General features: G+C 55.5%; 1 protein-coding gene across 1 annotated transcript in view; it reads right to left on the reverse strand.

Annotated features, from left to right (window-relative positions):
- Positions 1-709: 709 nt before the first annotated feature.
- Positions 710-11,073, reverse strand: part of PNPLA1 (patatin like phospholipase domain containing 1) — a 44,164-nt gene continuing 33,800 nt past the window's right edge. The window contains 6 exon segments of the mRNA XM_008262834.4: positions 710-2,049; positions 2,573-2,678; positions 7,759-7,878; positions 8,877-8,955; positions 10,067-10,412; positions 10,414-10,694. Coding sequence (XP_008261056.2) covers positions 1,951-2,049; positions 2,573-2,678; positions 7,759-7,878; positions 8,877-8,955; positions 10,067-10,412; positions 10,414-10,694 — 1,031 coding nt within the window. The 3' untranslated portion in view covers positions 710-1,950.

Consider the following 11,073-nt stretch of genomic DNA (forward strand, 5'->3'; position numbering starts at 1 on the left):
TCCTTGGGCCCCTTCACCCGCGTAGGAAACCCGGAAGAAGCTCCTGGCTCCTGGCTTCGGATCGGCGCAGCTCCAGCCATCACGGCCAACTGGGGAGTGAACCAGCAGATGGAAGACCTCTCTCCCTCTCTACCTCTCTGTAATTCTGTCTTTCAAATAAATAAAATAAATCTTAAAAAAAAAAAAAGGCGGGCAAGGGACATCCTCCCTCTGAGAAGTCAGGAGGCTCAGGGTGAGTCAGACACAGTGGGTTCAGCAGAGAAGTGGGAGCGGGGGTGTTGAGGGGCTGGCATCCAAAGCTGCTCATTTGGAAGACAAGAGTGTCCCAGCCTTGGCCTTGCCCTTGGCACCAGTGAGCCTCCCAATTTCAAAGCACAGTGGCCGGCTCCTGAAAAACGATCCATCAGTGTCGCTTAAAAAAAGGCTACACAGCAGCCAGGTGTTCGGTCCGAGCCCGGTGAAAATGCCGGTTAGGACTCTTGCCTGCCCTAGCACAGTGCCTGGGCTTGAGACTCTGCGCCCGACCCCGCCTCCTGCCACTGCGCACCCTGGTGACGGCCCAGGGCTTGGGTCCCTGCCTCCAACATGGGAGACCTCGACGGAGCTCCTGGCTCCCGGCCCTGGTCTGGTCATTGCAGGCATTCGGGAAGTGAACCAGCAGATAGGGGATTTCGCTCTGCCTCGCTGCCTTTCAAATAAACAAACAGGATAACAATAATACAAAAAGATAAATAGGCAAGAACAAGTTGGGATTGTCCGATGGACCCAACAAAAATACAGGAAGTCCAGTGAAATTTGAATTTCAGAGAAACAGCAAATAATGGCAGCACGGGCTGGGGGACATGCTTCTGCTAAGTGATTATTCGCTGTTTATCTGAACGTCAGATTAACAAGGTGTCCAGTGTCCTCCGTCTTAGCCTCCACCGGCGGCGAGAACAATCCTCTTCATGACCTCGAAGAGAAGGGTGGTCAAGCCGTGCCCGGCGCTTACAGTTGGTGTGGGCAGCCCTGGAGCTCAGCGGGGGGCTTTGCGTCAAAAGACATGATCGTTGGGAAGTCCCCCGAAGCCAGGGAGTGAGCATTGTGGACCCGCGCAGAAGGGAAGCCCCAGTTCCTGGTTGGATGGGCTTGGACTTCTGGGCCCGCCCCCAGGGAGGGGCGCTCCTGAACCCCTCTCTTCCCCCACCCCGCAAACGCCCAGACGCTTCCCTGGCCAGACCTGGGCACAAGAACTAGCAGAACAGCAGAGCGTGCACCCCCTATCCCCCACCCCAGCCCCGCACCGATCCTTCTCAGGGCCCGCAAAGGTAGCAAAGGTACGGTTTGCACCCCCCTCCGCCCTGATACCCTGGGGCTCCGCATGGGCTCCCCCTGGGGCTGCGTTGCCACAGTCCTAGCCCAGCCCCTCCGACTCCCGTGTCCAGTCCACCACTGCCCTCCGCCCATGCGCTCTGCGCTTTGCCTTCTAGAATTTGCTAAACAAATGCAGCTGGGCCTGGCTGGGGCTGGGAGGTTGTCGGCTCTCTGGGGAGCAGTGGAGCTGGTTCGTTTTGCTGGACGGACTGGAAAAACGGAGGTGACGCTCCTGTGGGGTGTTCGCGGAGGCTCGGACCGTCGGCCGCGCGTGAAGGCACCTGTCCGCAGGCAGCAGGCCCCCCAGCGCCTACGGGGACCCCGCGTTCCCAGGGGAGCCCTGAGCACACGCTGAGGAGGACGAAGGAAGAACCTGGTCTCTTGACAGCACAGGACACGGCAGGGGGTGTCCTGGGCTCTCCCGTGTCCGGGGTCCTGGGGAGACGTGGGCCACGAAGAGGCAGCGCCCGTGGACCGGCACTGGGGGGCTGCGCAGCGTGTGGGCGTCCGGAGCAGGGCAGTGGAAGCAGCTGAAGGAGTCCGGGCCACACAGGTGCTCTGCACCTCAGGACGGGCGGTGGGCGTCACCCTTGGCACTCAGACGCCCGGGGTCAGGGACGGCATCAGACAGGCGCAGGCAGCAGGCTCGGCCCGGGCCGCAGGCAGCTCAGGTTTCCGCTCTTGGCTCCCGGCTTCCTAAGGAGTGGGACACAGATGCATCACGTGTGGGTCCCCACGGAGGGCTTCCCTTACAAACTCAGACACCTCGGGCGGCCCCCCTGGCACAGCCAACCCTAGCTGTGCAAGTGGCAAATCTCAATTTACACCAAAGGCCTATCCAGGACTTGCTTTCTTAGATGAGGGTCCTGCACGTGGCATTCTCTGCTGGGACCTGCTGAAAGGTGTCTGAAACATTACGGAGTTTAGAAGAGTGCAAAGGATTCCTGGCTGTTGGGGAAGGAGCCAAGGGTGCAGTGGTCTCCAGGTCGCTGAGGACGGCTGTACAGATTACGCACTGTACAAGGGCACGGTGCCACACAACCAGACACTTCTTAGAGTGGAGTTGGCAGTCGCGGCCCCTGTTCTGACACATTAGGAAATACTCCAGCAGCTGGCAGGCGCTCGAGTTGACCTTGATTGTGACCAGGAAGTGGCAGGTGGGTGGACAGGCCCAGGGGTCCCCGCAGCACCCCCAGGACACCGCAGGGGAGTCCCACACCTCTGGGCAGCTGTGTTCCTGGGTCCGGCTGGGGTGGGGTCTGTAGGAGATCCACACCATCTTGGAGGTGGAGAGGAGGGAGAGGTTGAGTGGGCAGGGCGCGGACCTGAATGAGGACACACACGTGAGGGGAAAGGACACGCGGGTGGGACCTGGGACTTGCAAGGCCCACCTCCACCTCCACCCTCCACCTCCACCTGCTGTGTGACTCTGGCACATCCCTTGCCTCTCTGGGCAAGTGGAGGAAGAACCCACCTCCGCTGGGACGGGGCCTGACACCTTCTTGGATTATTTTCAAATCTCCACAGTTATGGAATCTGTGGCACCACAGAGGAAGCCGGGCACCCACGCCAGCCACGGCTCTAGGCTCACCCCAGCACCTCCCTGTGACAGGTGCACCTGGAACGCCCTCCTGTACCCCCACCCCCAGTCTGCCTAGCTCCTGCTCCTCCAGGGAGCCTTCCCGGAGACCCTCCCACTAACAGGATGCGTCGGCCCTCTCTCCTCTGGCTCTTGTCCCATCCCAAGCCAGTGCTGGTCATCTCCAGCGAGCAGCAAAGTCCCCCAGTGGGCAAGGGGAGACACAGACCACCGGGCCTCAGCCTCGGCTTCTTATTCTATAGGTCCGAGTGGGCCGAAGAACTTGGATCCCAGCAGGCTCCCAGGTGATGCTGCAATTGCTGAGCCTGGCAGCCCCTTTGAGATTGTTCCCTGGGATCCAAGAGCAAACAGAAGGCTGCTGTATCCCCAGTGTCCAGCGATGAACTGGACATTGGTGACTGAATCCAAGGGTGCTATGTAAGGAAAATAACTAGACATAGGAACGTAAAGCATTATACAGTATAATTGATACAGACATGTATTGAATATAAAGTCAGTCTTTCTACCTGAGCAAACATCTTACAAGTGTCAAGTTCAAGGTCAGGTTTTGATACTCCTGGTGCCATCTAACCTAGGCCAGAGTGAAGCAATGCCCTGGAATCTCGTCTTGCACGTGCAGCTCTGCTGTGTGATTTTGATGGTGCCTTCACTTCTCTAAGCCCAGAGGGCTAAAGACTATTAAGTGCAGTCCTGGCACATGATATTTGTGGGGAGCAACCCGGACTGGACTGAGTTACTGGAATTAAGACTTATTCTATGCATCTGCTCTCCCACAATATGGTGCTGGGAGAGGAGGAAACAGCTTCTACGCAGCTGCCTCTTGCCAACTTGAGTGCTGACCTCCAGGAGCTGATCCTGCTCCTGATTGGAGGAGAGCAGCGTACTCGGCGTGTGGGCAGCCGAGTTGGGATTGGCGGAGGAGGACTATAAAGGAGGAGAGAGACGGCATGCACCAGGAACATCTAAGGGGAACATCTAAGAGGAACACCTGTGCAGCCCCCGAGAGAGCCGGCCGGCGGTGTGCCGCTCCCCGCGGAAGTGGGGAAAGTGGCCAGGGGGAACCGCCCTTCCACGGAGGTGGAAGGGACGGTAGCCAGCCCGGGAAGAACCAGCAGCAAACCCGGGGAGGGCCGAGCAGACAAAAGAACAGCGCAGGGTCCTGTGTCATTCCTCCACGAAGAGGGGGAGCGACATAATGGTGCCGTGACTCGGATATGAAGCCTAGGCAGGGTTTAGTGTCGTTCCTCCACGAAGACGGGGAGCGACATATTGGTGCCGTGACTCGGATATGAAGCCTAGGCAGGGTTTAGTGTCGTTCCTCCATGAAGAGGGGGAGCGACAATATTAAGCCAATCAAAAGCTTTTTTGGAATCCTAATCTTACCAGAAATACATTGCTCCCCCCACCCCCCCAGACATTCAAACCAGTGAAAAGCTCAGCAGTTAAAACACTGTACTGGGGCCGATGTTACAGCGCAGCAGGTTAAGCAGCCGCTTATATGATATTGGAGTGCTCACTCGAGTCCTGGCTGCTCCACTTCTGATCCAGCTCCCTGCAAATGCACCCGGGAAAGCAGCAGAAGATGTCCCAAGTGCTTAGGGCGCTGCCACCCACATGGGAGACCTGGATGGAGTTCCTGGTTCATGGCTTCAGCCTGGCCCATACCTGACTGTTGTGGTCATTTGGGGAATGAATCAGCAGATGGAAGATCTTTGTCTTTACTCTGCCTTTCAAATAAATAATCAAATAAACAATCTCTAAAACAAATAAACACTTTGCTCCTACTCAGGAATGGATAGGCAATGGAGCAGGCCCAACACTGATGAGAAATTTTGCATAAAACAGGTGCTATTTCAAGTCAGCAGGAAAAGGTTTACTTAATACATGGCATTGTGATCACTGGCCACCTATTCTATGGAAATGTTAGTTTTCACCCATCAGTTTGCAATGAATGAGAAGGTGAGGGGCTGATGCTGTGGCCTAGCAGGTAAAGCTGCCACCTGCAGCGCCAGCATCCCATATGAGCACTGGTTTGAGTCCTGACTGCTCCACTTCTGATTCAGCTTCCTGCTAATGCACCTGGGAAAGCAGTGGAAGATGGCCCGGGTCCTTGGGCCCCTGCACTTACATGGGAGACTTGGATGAAGTTCCTGGCTTCAGCCTGGCCCAGCCCTGGCTGTTGTGGCCATTTGGGGCGTGAACCAATAGATGGAACACTTTCTTTCTGTCTCTTTCTCTGCCTCTTCTTCTCTATAACTCTGACTTTCAAATAAATAAATAAATACATCTTAAAAAAATTAAAAGATGAGACAGGCCCCCAGTTTCTTATCCGAAGCCCTTGAGGACTGGTGTGCTGTGGAATTCAGAATTTTTCAGATTTTAGAAAAATGCAGTGCATTTGTCATATGTCTGTAACTTCCCCAGTGAGAAACACCCCATAATGCAACACCGGCCTGACTTTCGGCAAGGACATGGAAATGTGTGCCACAGGGGTACTAATGGCCATAAATAACTCCATGCCTGCCTCGAAGAGGCTTTTGCCTTGTTCGTGATTTTTTCAGAGCTTCCTCGATCTCAGAATTGCAGGTGGGTTGGGGGGCGCTGAGCTGCCCGCTGTCGGGGAGTGGTGCGGGCGGGGGTCTCTCGCCGTTCATTTGCTGCTGGGGTATAGGGCACCGCAGTTCCCCCGCAGGGCAACCGTTTGGCACCAAGCACCAGACCTGGTCCGGCGATGCCAGTTCTGGAAAAGAATGCCGAATGAACGACACTTGGGGTGTGTCTACAAGGATGCATTTTGGGGAGTGTTTTTCACAGTAACGTTGATAATAGCAAAAACGTGGGGGACAAACTAAATGTTCGTCAGTAGGGGATTGAGGCAGTAAGTAGTATATCCACACCGAGGAGATAGGGTGGATCTATTACCACCCATGGCTATTATAGTGTAGATATGACATGGAGGGGAGTTATGCCCTTAGTCTGCAGTTAAAAAGCCGGCTACAGTGGGTGGACATTTGGCGCCGTGGTTAGGTGCCAGCTTGGGATGCTGACATCCCAACTCAGAGAGCCTGGTTTGAGTCCTGGCTCCCCCACTTCCCATCCAGCTTCCTGCTAAGGTGTATCCTGGGAAGCAACAGGTGACTGCAAACATTCCTGGGTCCCTGCCACCTGCATTGAGTTCTGGGCTCCTGGTTGCAGCATGGCCCAGCCCTAGGCCTGTCCTGGCTGTTGCAGGCATTTGGGGAGTCAACCAGTGGATGAAAGATCTCTGTCTAGATCTTTGTCTCTCTACCCTTCATAGAAAATGAAAGTAAATTAATACAAATGTTTTAAAAAAGAAAATCAGATTGCTCCTTAAAAAAAAAAAAAAACTGGGCTACAAAACAGTGTGTAGCACAAGATACCATTTTCATAAAAATTTTTTTTAAAGTTTTTTTTTACTTATTTGAAAGACAGTTACAGAGAGAGATAGAGATAGATAGAGAGGTCTTTCATCTACTGGTTCACTCCCCAGATGACTTCGACAGCCAGAGCTGCGCTGATCCAAAGCCAGGATCCAGGAGCTTCTTCCTGGTCTCCCACGTGGGTGCAGGGGTCCAAGGACTTGGGCCATCTTCTACTGCTTTCCCAGGTGCATTAGTAGGGAGCTGGATCAGAAGTGGAACAGCCAGGACTTGAACTGGTACCATATGGGATGCTAGCACTGCAGGCAGGGGCTTTAACCCACTGCACCACAGCACTAGGTCCCATCATAAAAATTTAAAAATATGGGGCTGGCACTGTGGTGCAGTGGGCTAATGCCCTGGCCTGAGGCACCGGCATCCCACATGGGTGCCAGTTCGAGACCCGGCTGCTCCACTTCCAATCCAGTTCTCTGCTGTGGCCTGGGAAAGCAGTAGAAGATGGCCCAAATCCTTGGGCCCCTGCACACATGTGGGAGACCCAGAAGAAGCTCCTGGCTCCTGGCATTGGATCAGTGCAACTCCGGGTGTTGCGGCCAACAGGGGAGTGAGCCAGTGGATGGAAGACCTCTCTTTTCTCCCTCTGCCTCTCCTCTTTCTGTGTAACTCTGACTTTCAAATAAATAAATCTTTAAAACATTTTTAAAAATATGTTTGTGTGTGCTTAAAAAATATGGAATGATATTTACCAAAATATGAACTTCTGGGAGGTGAGATTTCTAGTAGGCATGTAGGTACCCACATGCCTAGTTTGCAGGTTTTAGTTTTTTGTTTGAGAGGGGAGACAGAGAGAGAGAGAGAGCGAGCTTGAGTTGTCCCATCCTCTGGTTCATTCTCCCAAACCCTGCGAAGGCCAGGGTGCTGAAGCTGGGGGCGGGGGGAATCCACGTCTCCCACGGGAGCAGCAGTAATGGAAACTACTTGGGCCCTGATCGCTGCCTCCCAACGTGCACATCAGCAGGGGGCTGGAACCAAGAGCTGGAGCCCAGGTCCTCTTACCCTCCTGGTCAAGCACCCGTCCCGCTAGTTTAGCTTTTAAGGAGTGCCTACTCAGAAGCTGAGAGGTAGCTGGCCAAGTTGCAAGAGTTGCAGAACCATTAGACTTGCTAACTATTGAGTGCTGTGATACAGCTATCAATTCGTGTAGTCAGTGGCATTCACCTCTCCCAACCTTCCGAACTGGGATCCTCCCCACTTTACAGATCAGGAAACGGAGGCTTGGAGAGACCAGGTGCCCCGGCCACGCATGTGTCTGGCTCCAAAGCCCAAGCTCTCTCCTTCCTGGTGCCCCTTATTCTCCTGGGAGCCTCCCTGCCAACCCCACTTCCCCCAGAAGGTCATGCTCACTGCATGTCGCTGCTTGGCTTTTTGGGAGGTCTTGGGAAGCCTCTTCTGGGGCTGCTTGTCTTTGGTTTGCTCTTCTTGAATACCTTGGTCACCCAGCAGGAGTCCCCGGCAGGGCGGTCCCTGGGGAGGGAGGAAGCTTTGTTACTGGCCGGTCCTCTGTCCTCAGGATCAGGGCCCTGCTCCTGCCCAGAAGGCAGATACGGGAACACCGCGATGCTTGGCCCTGGCTGGGGGTCCATGCTCCCCTACTATGTGGGCTTGTTTGGTAATCAGTGGATAATCGATCTTAGTAACATCACGCCAGGTAGGAGCTGAAACTCACAGTCACATGTACAAAAAAGCAAAAAAGCTCAAACCATGTGAACAAAAAAGCATCAACTTTATACAAACTCTTTCAAAAAGTTTTATAGTTCAAATCGGAGGTCACGTGGAAAGTGGGCGCATTTTAATAAGTTTGATATGAGCTGGAGTGCAGGTCCCCGGAGTGGGACTGCCCCCAGCCCTGCCCTCCTGGTGCCGCAGTGTGGCAAGGCAAGGAATGGGGGAGACAAGCCGGCGACCCGTGCTCTGATCTCTGCTGGCGCCTTCCACTGCTAAACCAATGGCCTCCAGCCTGCGAGTGAGCCAGGGAACTTGAAAGAAATAGCCATCCTCAGGCCGTTCGTATTCCTGCAAAGATGACCATGGATATACATCACACAGCCAGACAACAGATGGGCATCACAGCAGTGGTTTTCTGGGGCTAACCGAGAGTGCGGGACCACCAGCCTCTTGCCCTGCTAGTGGAAATGAACTTGGATGAAGGAAGATCTTCCATAGTCTCCCTTAACCTGGCAGGCAGGAGCTATTGCAGGCCAGGAAGCAGATGGCCCCCCAGCCCCACAGAGCGACACCGGGCAAGCACGCACGCTCTCCCACTGCACTCAGAGGTGCCTTCCCAGCATGCACGGGAGGGAGCCTGAGAACGAGATGTCACCCCAGCAGGCTCCTTCCCACCCCATGGCTTGTGAGATGTCACAAGGTGGACTTCATCACACAAACTGGGGAAGCAGTCCAGGGTTCCCAGGCCGGCTGAGCTGAGCTGGGCCACCTCGCCCCAGCCAGAGGAGGAGACGTACGGTGCTGATGCCTTGCTGATGGTTTCCTTCGGCTGAACCCGCAGCGCTGTGCCTTTGGGACTAGAAGAGGCAGGGGAAGCTGCAGGTGAAAAGAGAGGCGACCTGAGACTTCGTGCATATTCGAGATCACAACAGTACATCGAGCATAGCGGTTAAAAACAGCAGAGGGGCCAGTTAGGTACCGGATGGGCAGCCTGCATCCCACGCCAGAGTGCCTGGGTTCAGCGCCCGCTCCAGCCCCTCATTCCAGTCGCCAGCAGGTGGCACCCAAGTGGCCAAGATTCTAGCTGTTGGCTCCTGACAGTAGCCTGGGTGCAGCCCCAGCCTGGGTGGGCACTGTGGGAATGAACCAGTGAATAGGAGCTGTTTCTCTCTCTCTCTCTCTGTTTCTCAGTTTGCACACTCAGGCCCAAGTCAGGGATTTGGCAATCCCCACCCCCACCCCCATGCACTGCCCAGGGCATCATTAAATGACTGACACCCCTCCCTCTGCTGCCCATCTCCCACCTTGGGGAGTGGCTTGGAGTGTTGCTGCTGCGGCTCCACTGCAGGCTGGCAGCAGCCTCACGTCTGTTGGCGTCAAGGGTCGGATAACTCTTTTGCGGAATGGGGTGGGGGGAGCTGCCCCGCGTACTAGAGGATATTTAGTAGCATCCCCGGCCTCTACCCACCAGGAGACGGACAATCAAAAGTGTCTGCAGTTGTTGCGAAACATGCCCTTGGAGCAAAACCCCCCTGGGCTGAGAACACAGGCCAGATGTGCCCCGCGCGCAGGCCCAGTCTGAGTAGCACTGCCCGCACCGTGGCTGTCACAGCGAGCCTACGGCAACAGTGGCTCTGAAACGTGGGTGAGTGACAGCAGGAGGCTGGCCCGGGGCAGCTGGGCCCCAGCCCCAGAGCTTGTGTTTTGTTCAGTCTGTGGTGGGGCCTGGGAGCTGTCATTCTAGCGAGTTCCCAAGTCAGGCTGCTGTTGCTGGTGGGGACCACACTTAGGCGTGAGCTAAGGGATGAATAAACCTCAGTTGCACTGCCCCCTTGTGGTGCCCTTCCTCATAGCAGGCAGAGCTGCGAGAGCTGCCAGCTAACTGTTCCATTCCTCTAAAGCAACAAGGGTCCGCACCATGCTGTTGCACACTGGACTGGGGGACTCCAGATGGGGGACGCCGGGAGAACCCCAGAAAATGGCTTACCTGGGGGCTGCTCTGGTCCCAGTTCCTCCACACATGGCTGTGCAGGTGGTGCTGGAGAGGAATCGCGGGGCGGTGGTTGAGATGGCCCCACAGCTGGGGGCCCTGGGGCTAGACAGGGTGATGTGGATGACTGGGAGGGAGGGGGTCTGAGTGGTGATCCAGGCATGTGGACCTGCCGCTGAGGTGACACGGGTAGCAGCCCTGGTGGTGTGATGGGCGGTGACAAGCCAGGGGCTGAGCTGGAGTTCAGGTGCATATCTGGAGGTGACATGGGTGGCTCAGGGAGCAAGTCAGTTGGAGAACATGCCAGTGATGAGACCAGTGGGGATGCAGGTGACTGCTCCAATGAAGACACGGTTGGGGGAAACAGGCGACTCCACAGGACACCCACACGTGGATTCGGAAGTCTGCAGAGGTGGGGACACGGCCGGGCCGGGGCCACCCCTCCCGTCTCCTTTGGGAGCCCACTGTGTGTGATGTACGGGTTCCTCCAGACGGACCTGCTGTGTTTGGAGGTCCAGCTGACTGCGCTCGGGACACTCATTGCCAAGGGCAAGTTCGATCTGGCAGTATACTTCCACCCGGGGAAAAATCACTCTCTTGGAGGGAGAACTGAGGTAGGCAGCATCTAGGAAAGACAATTGCAGGGGTCACAGGTGGCCTTGCTGGCTCCTGGCACCAGCTCGGCACTTGCTAAAACACGGATTCCCCGGCGACTGTCATAAACAAGACTGGTGCTATTTAGTGGTCTTTCTTTACTTGAATTAACAGTGAGGAAAAATGACTGTGATGTTTCTTGTACTCTTGGAGCATGCCATGGGGGAGGCTGGCATTGTCTGCACAAGTAATCTAGAGAATTCCAGCTAATGAACTATGGCCCGCAGTCAGCAGCAGTGGGCCACATCGTCATCAACGTCACAGATGCACCATCCTGTGTGCCGCGTTACACCTGTGCCGCCCTACAACCCCTGACCCACGTGAGACACCAGCGATAGGGAGAAGTGGGG

Source organism: Oryctolagus cuniculus, chromosome 5 (genome assembly GCF_964237555.1).
Source record: "Oryctolagus cuniculus chromosome 5, mOryCun1.1, whole genome shotgun sequence".
Classification (NCBI taxonomy): domain Eukaryota; kingdom Metazoa; phylum Chordata; class Mammalia; order Lagomorpha; family Leporidae; genus Oryctolagus; species Oryctolagus cuniculus.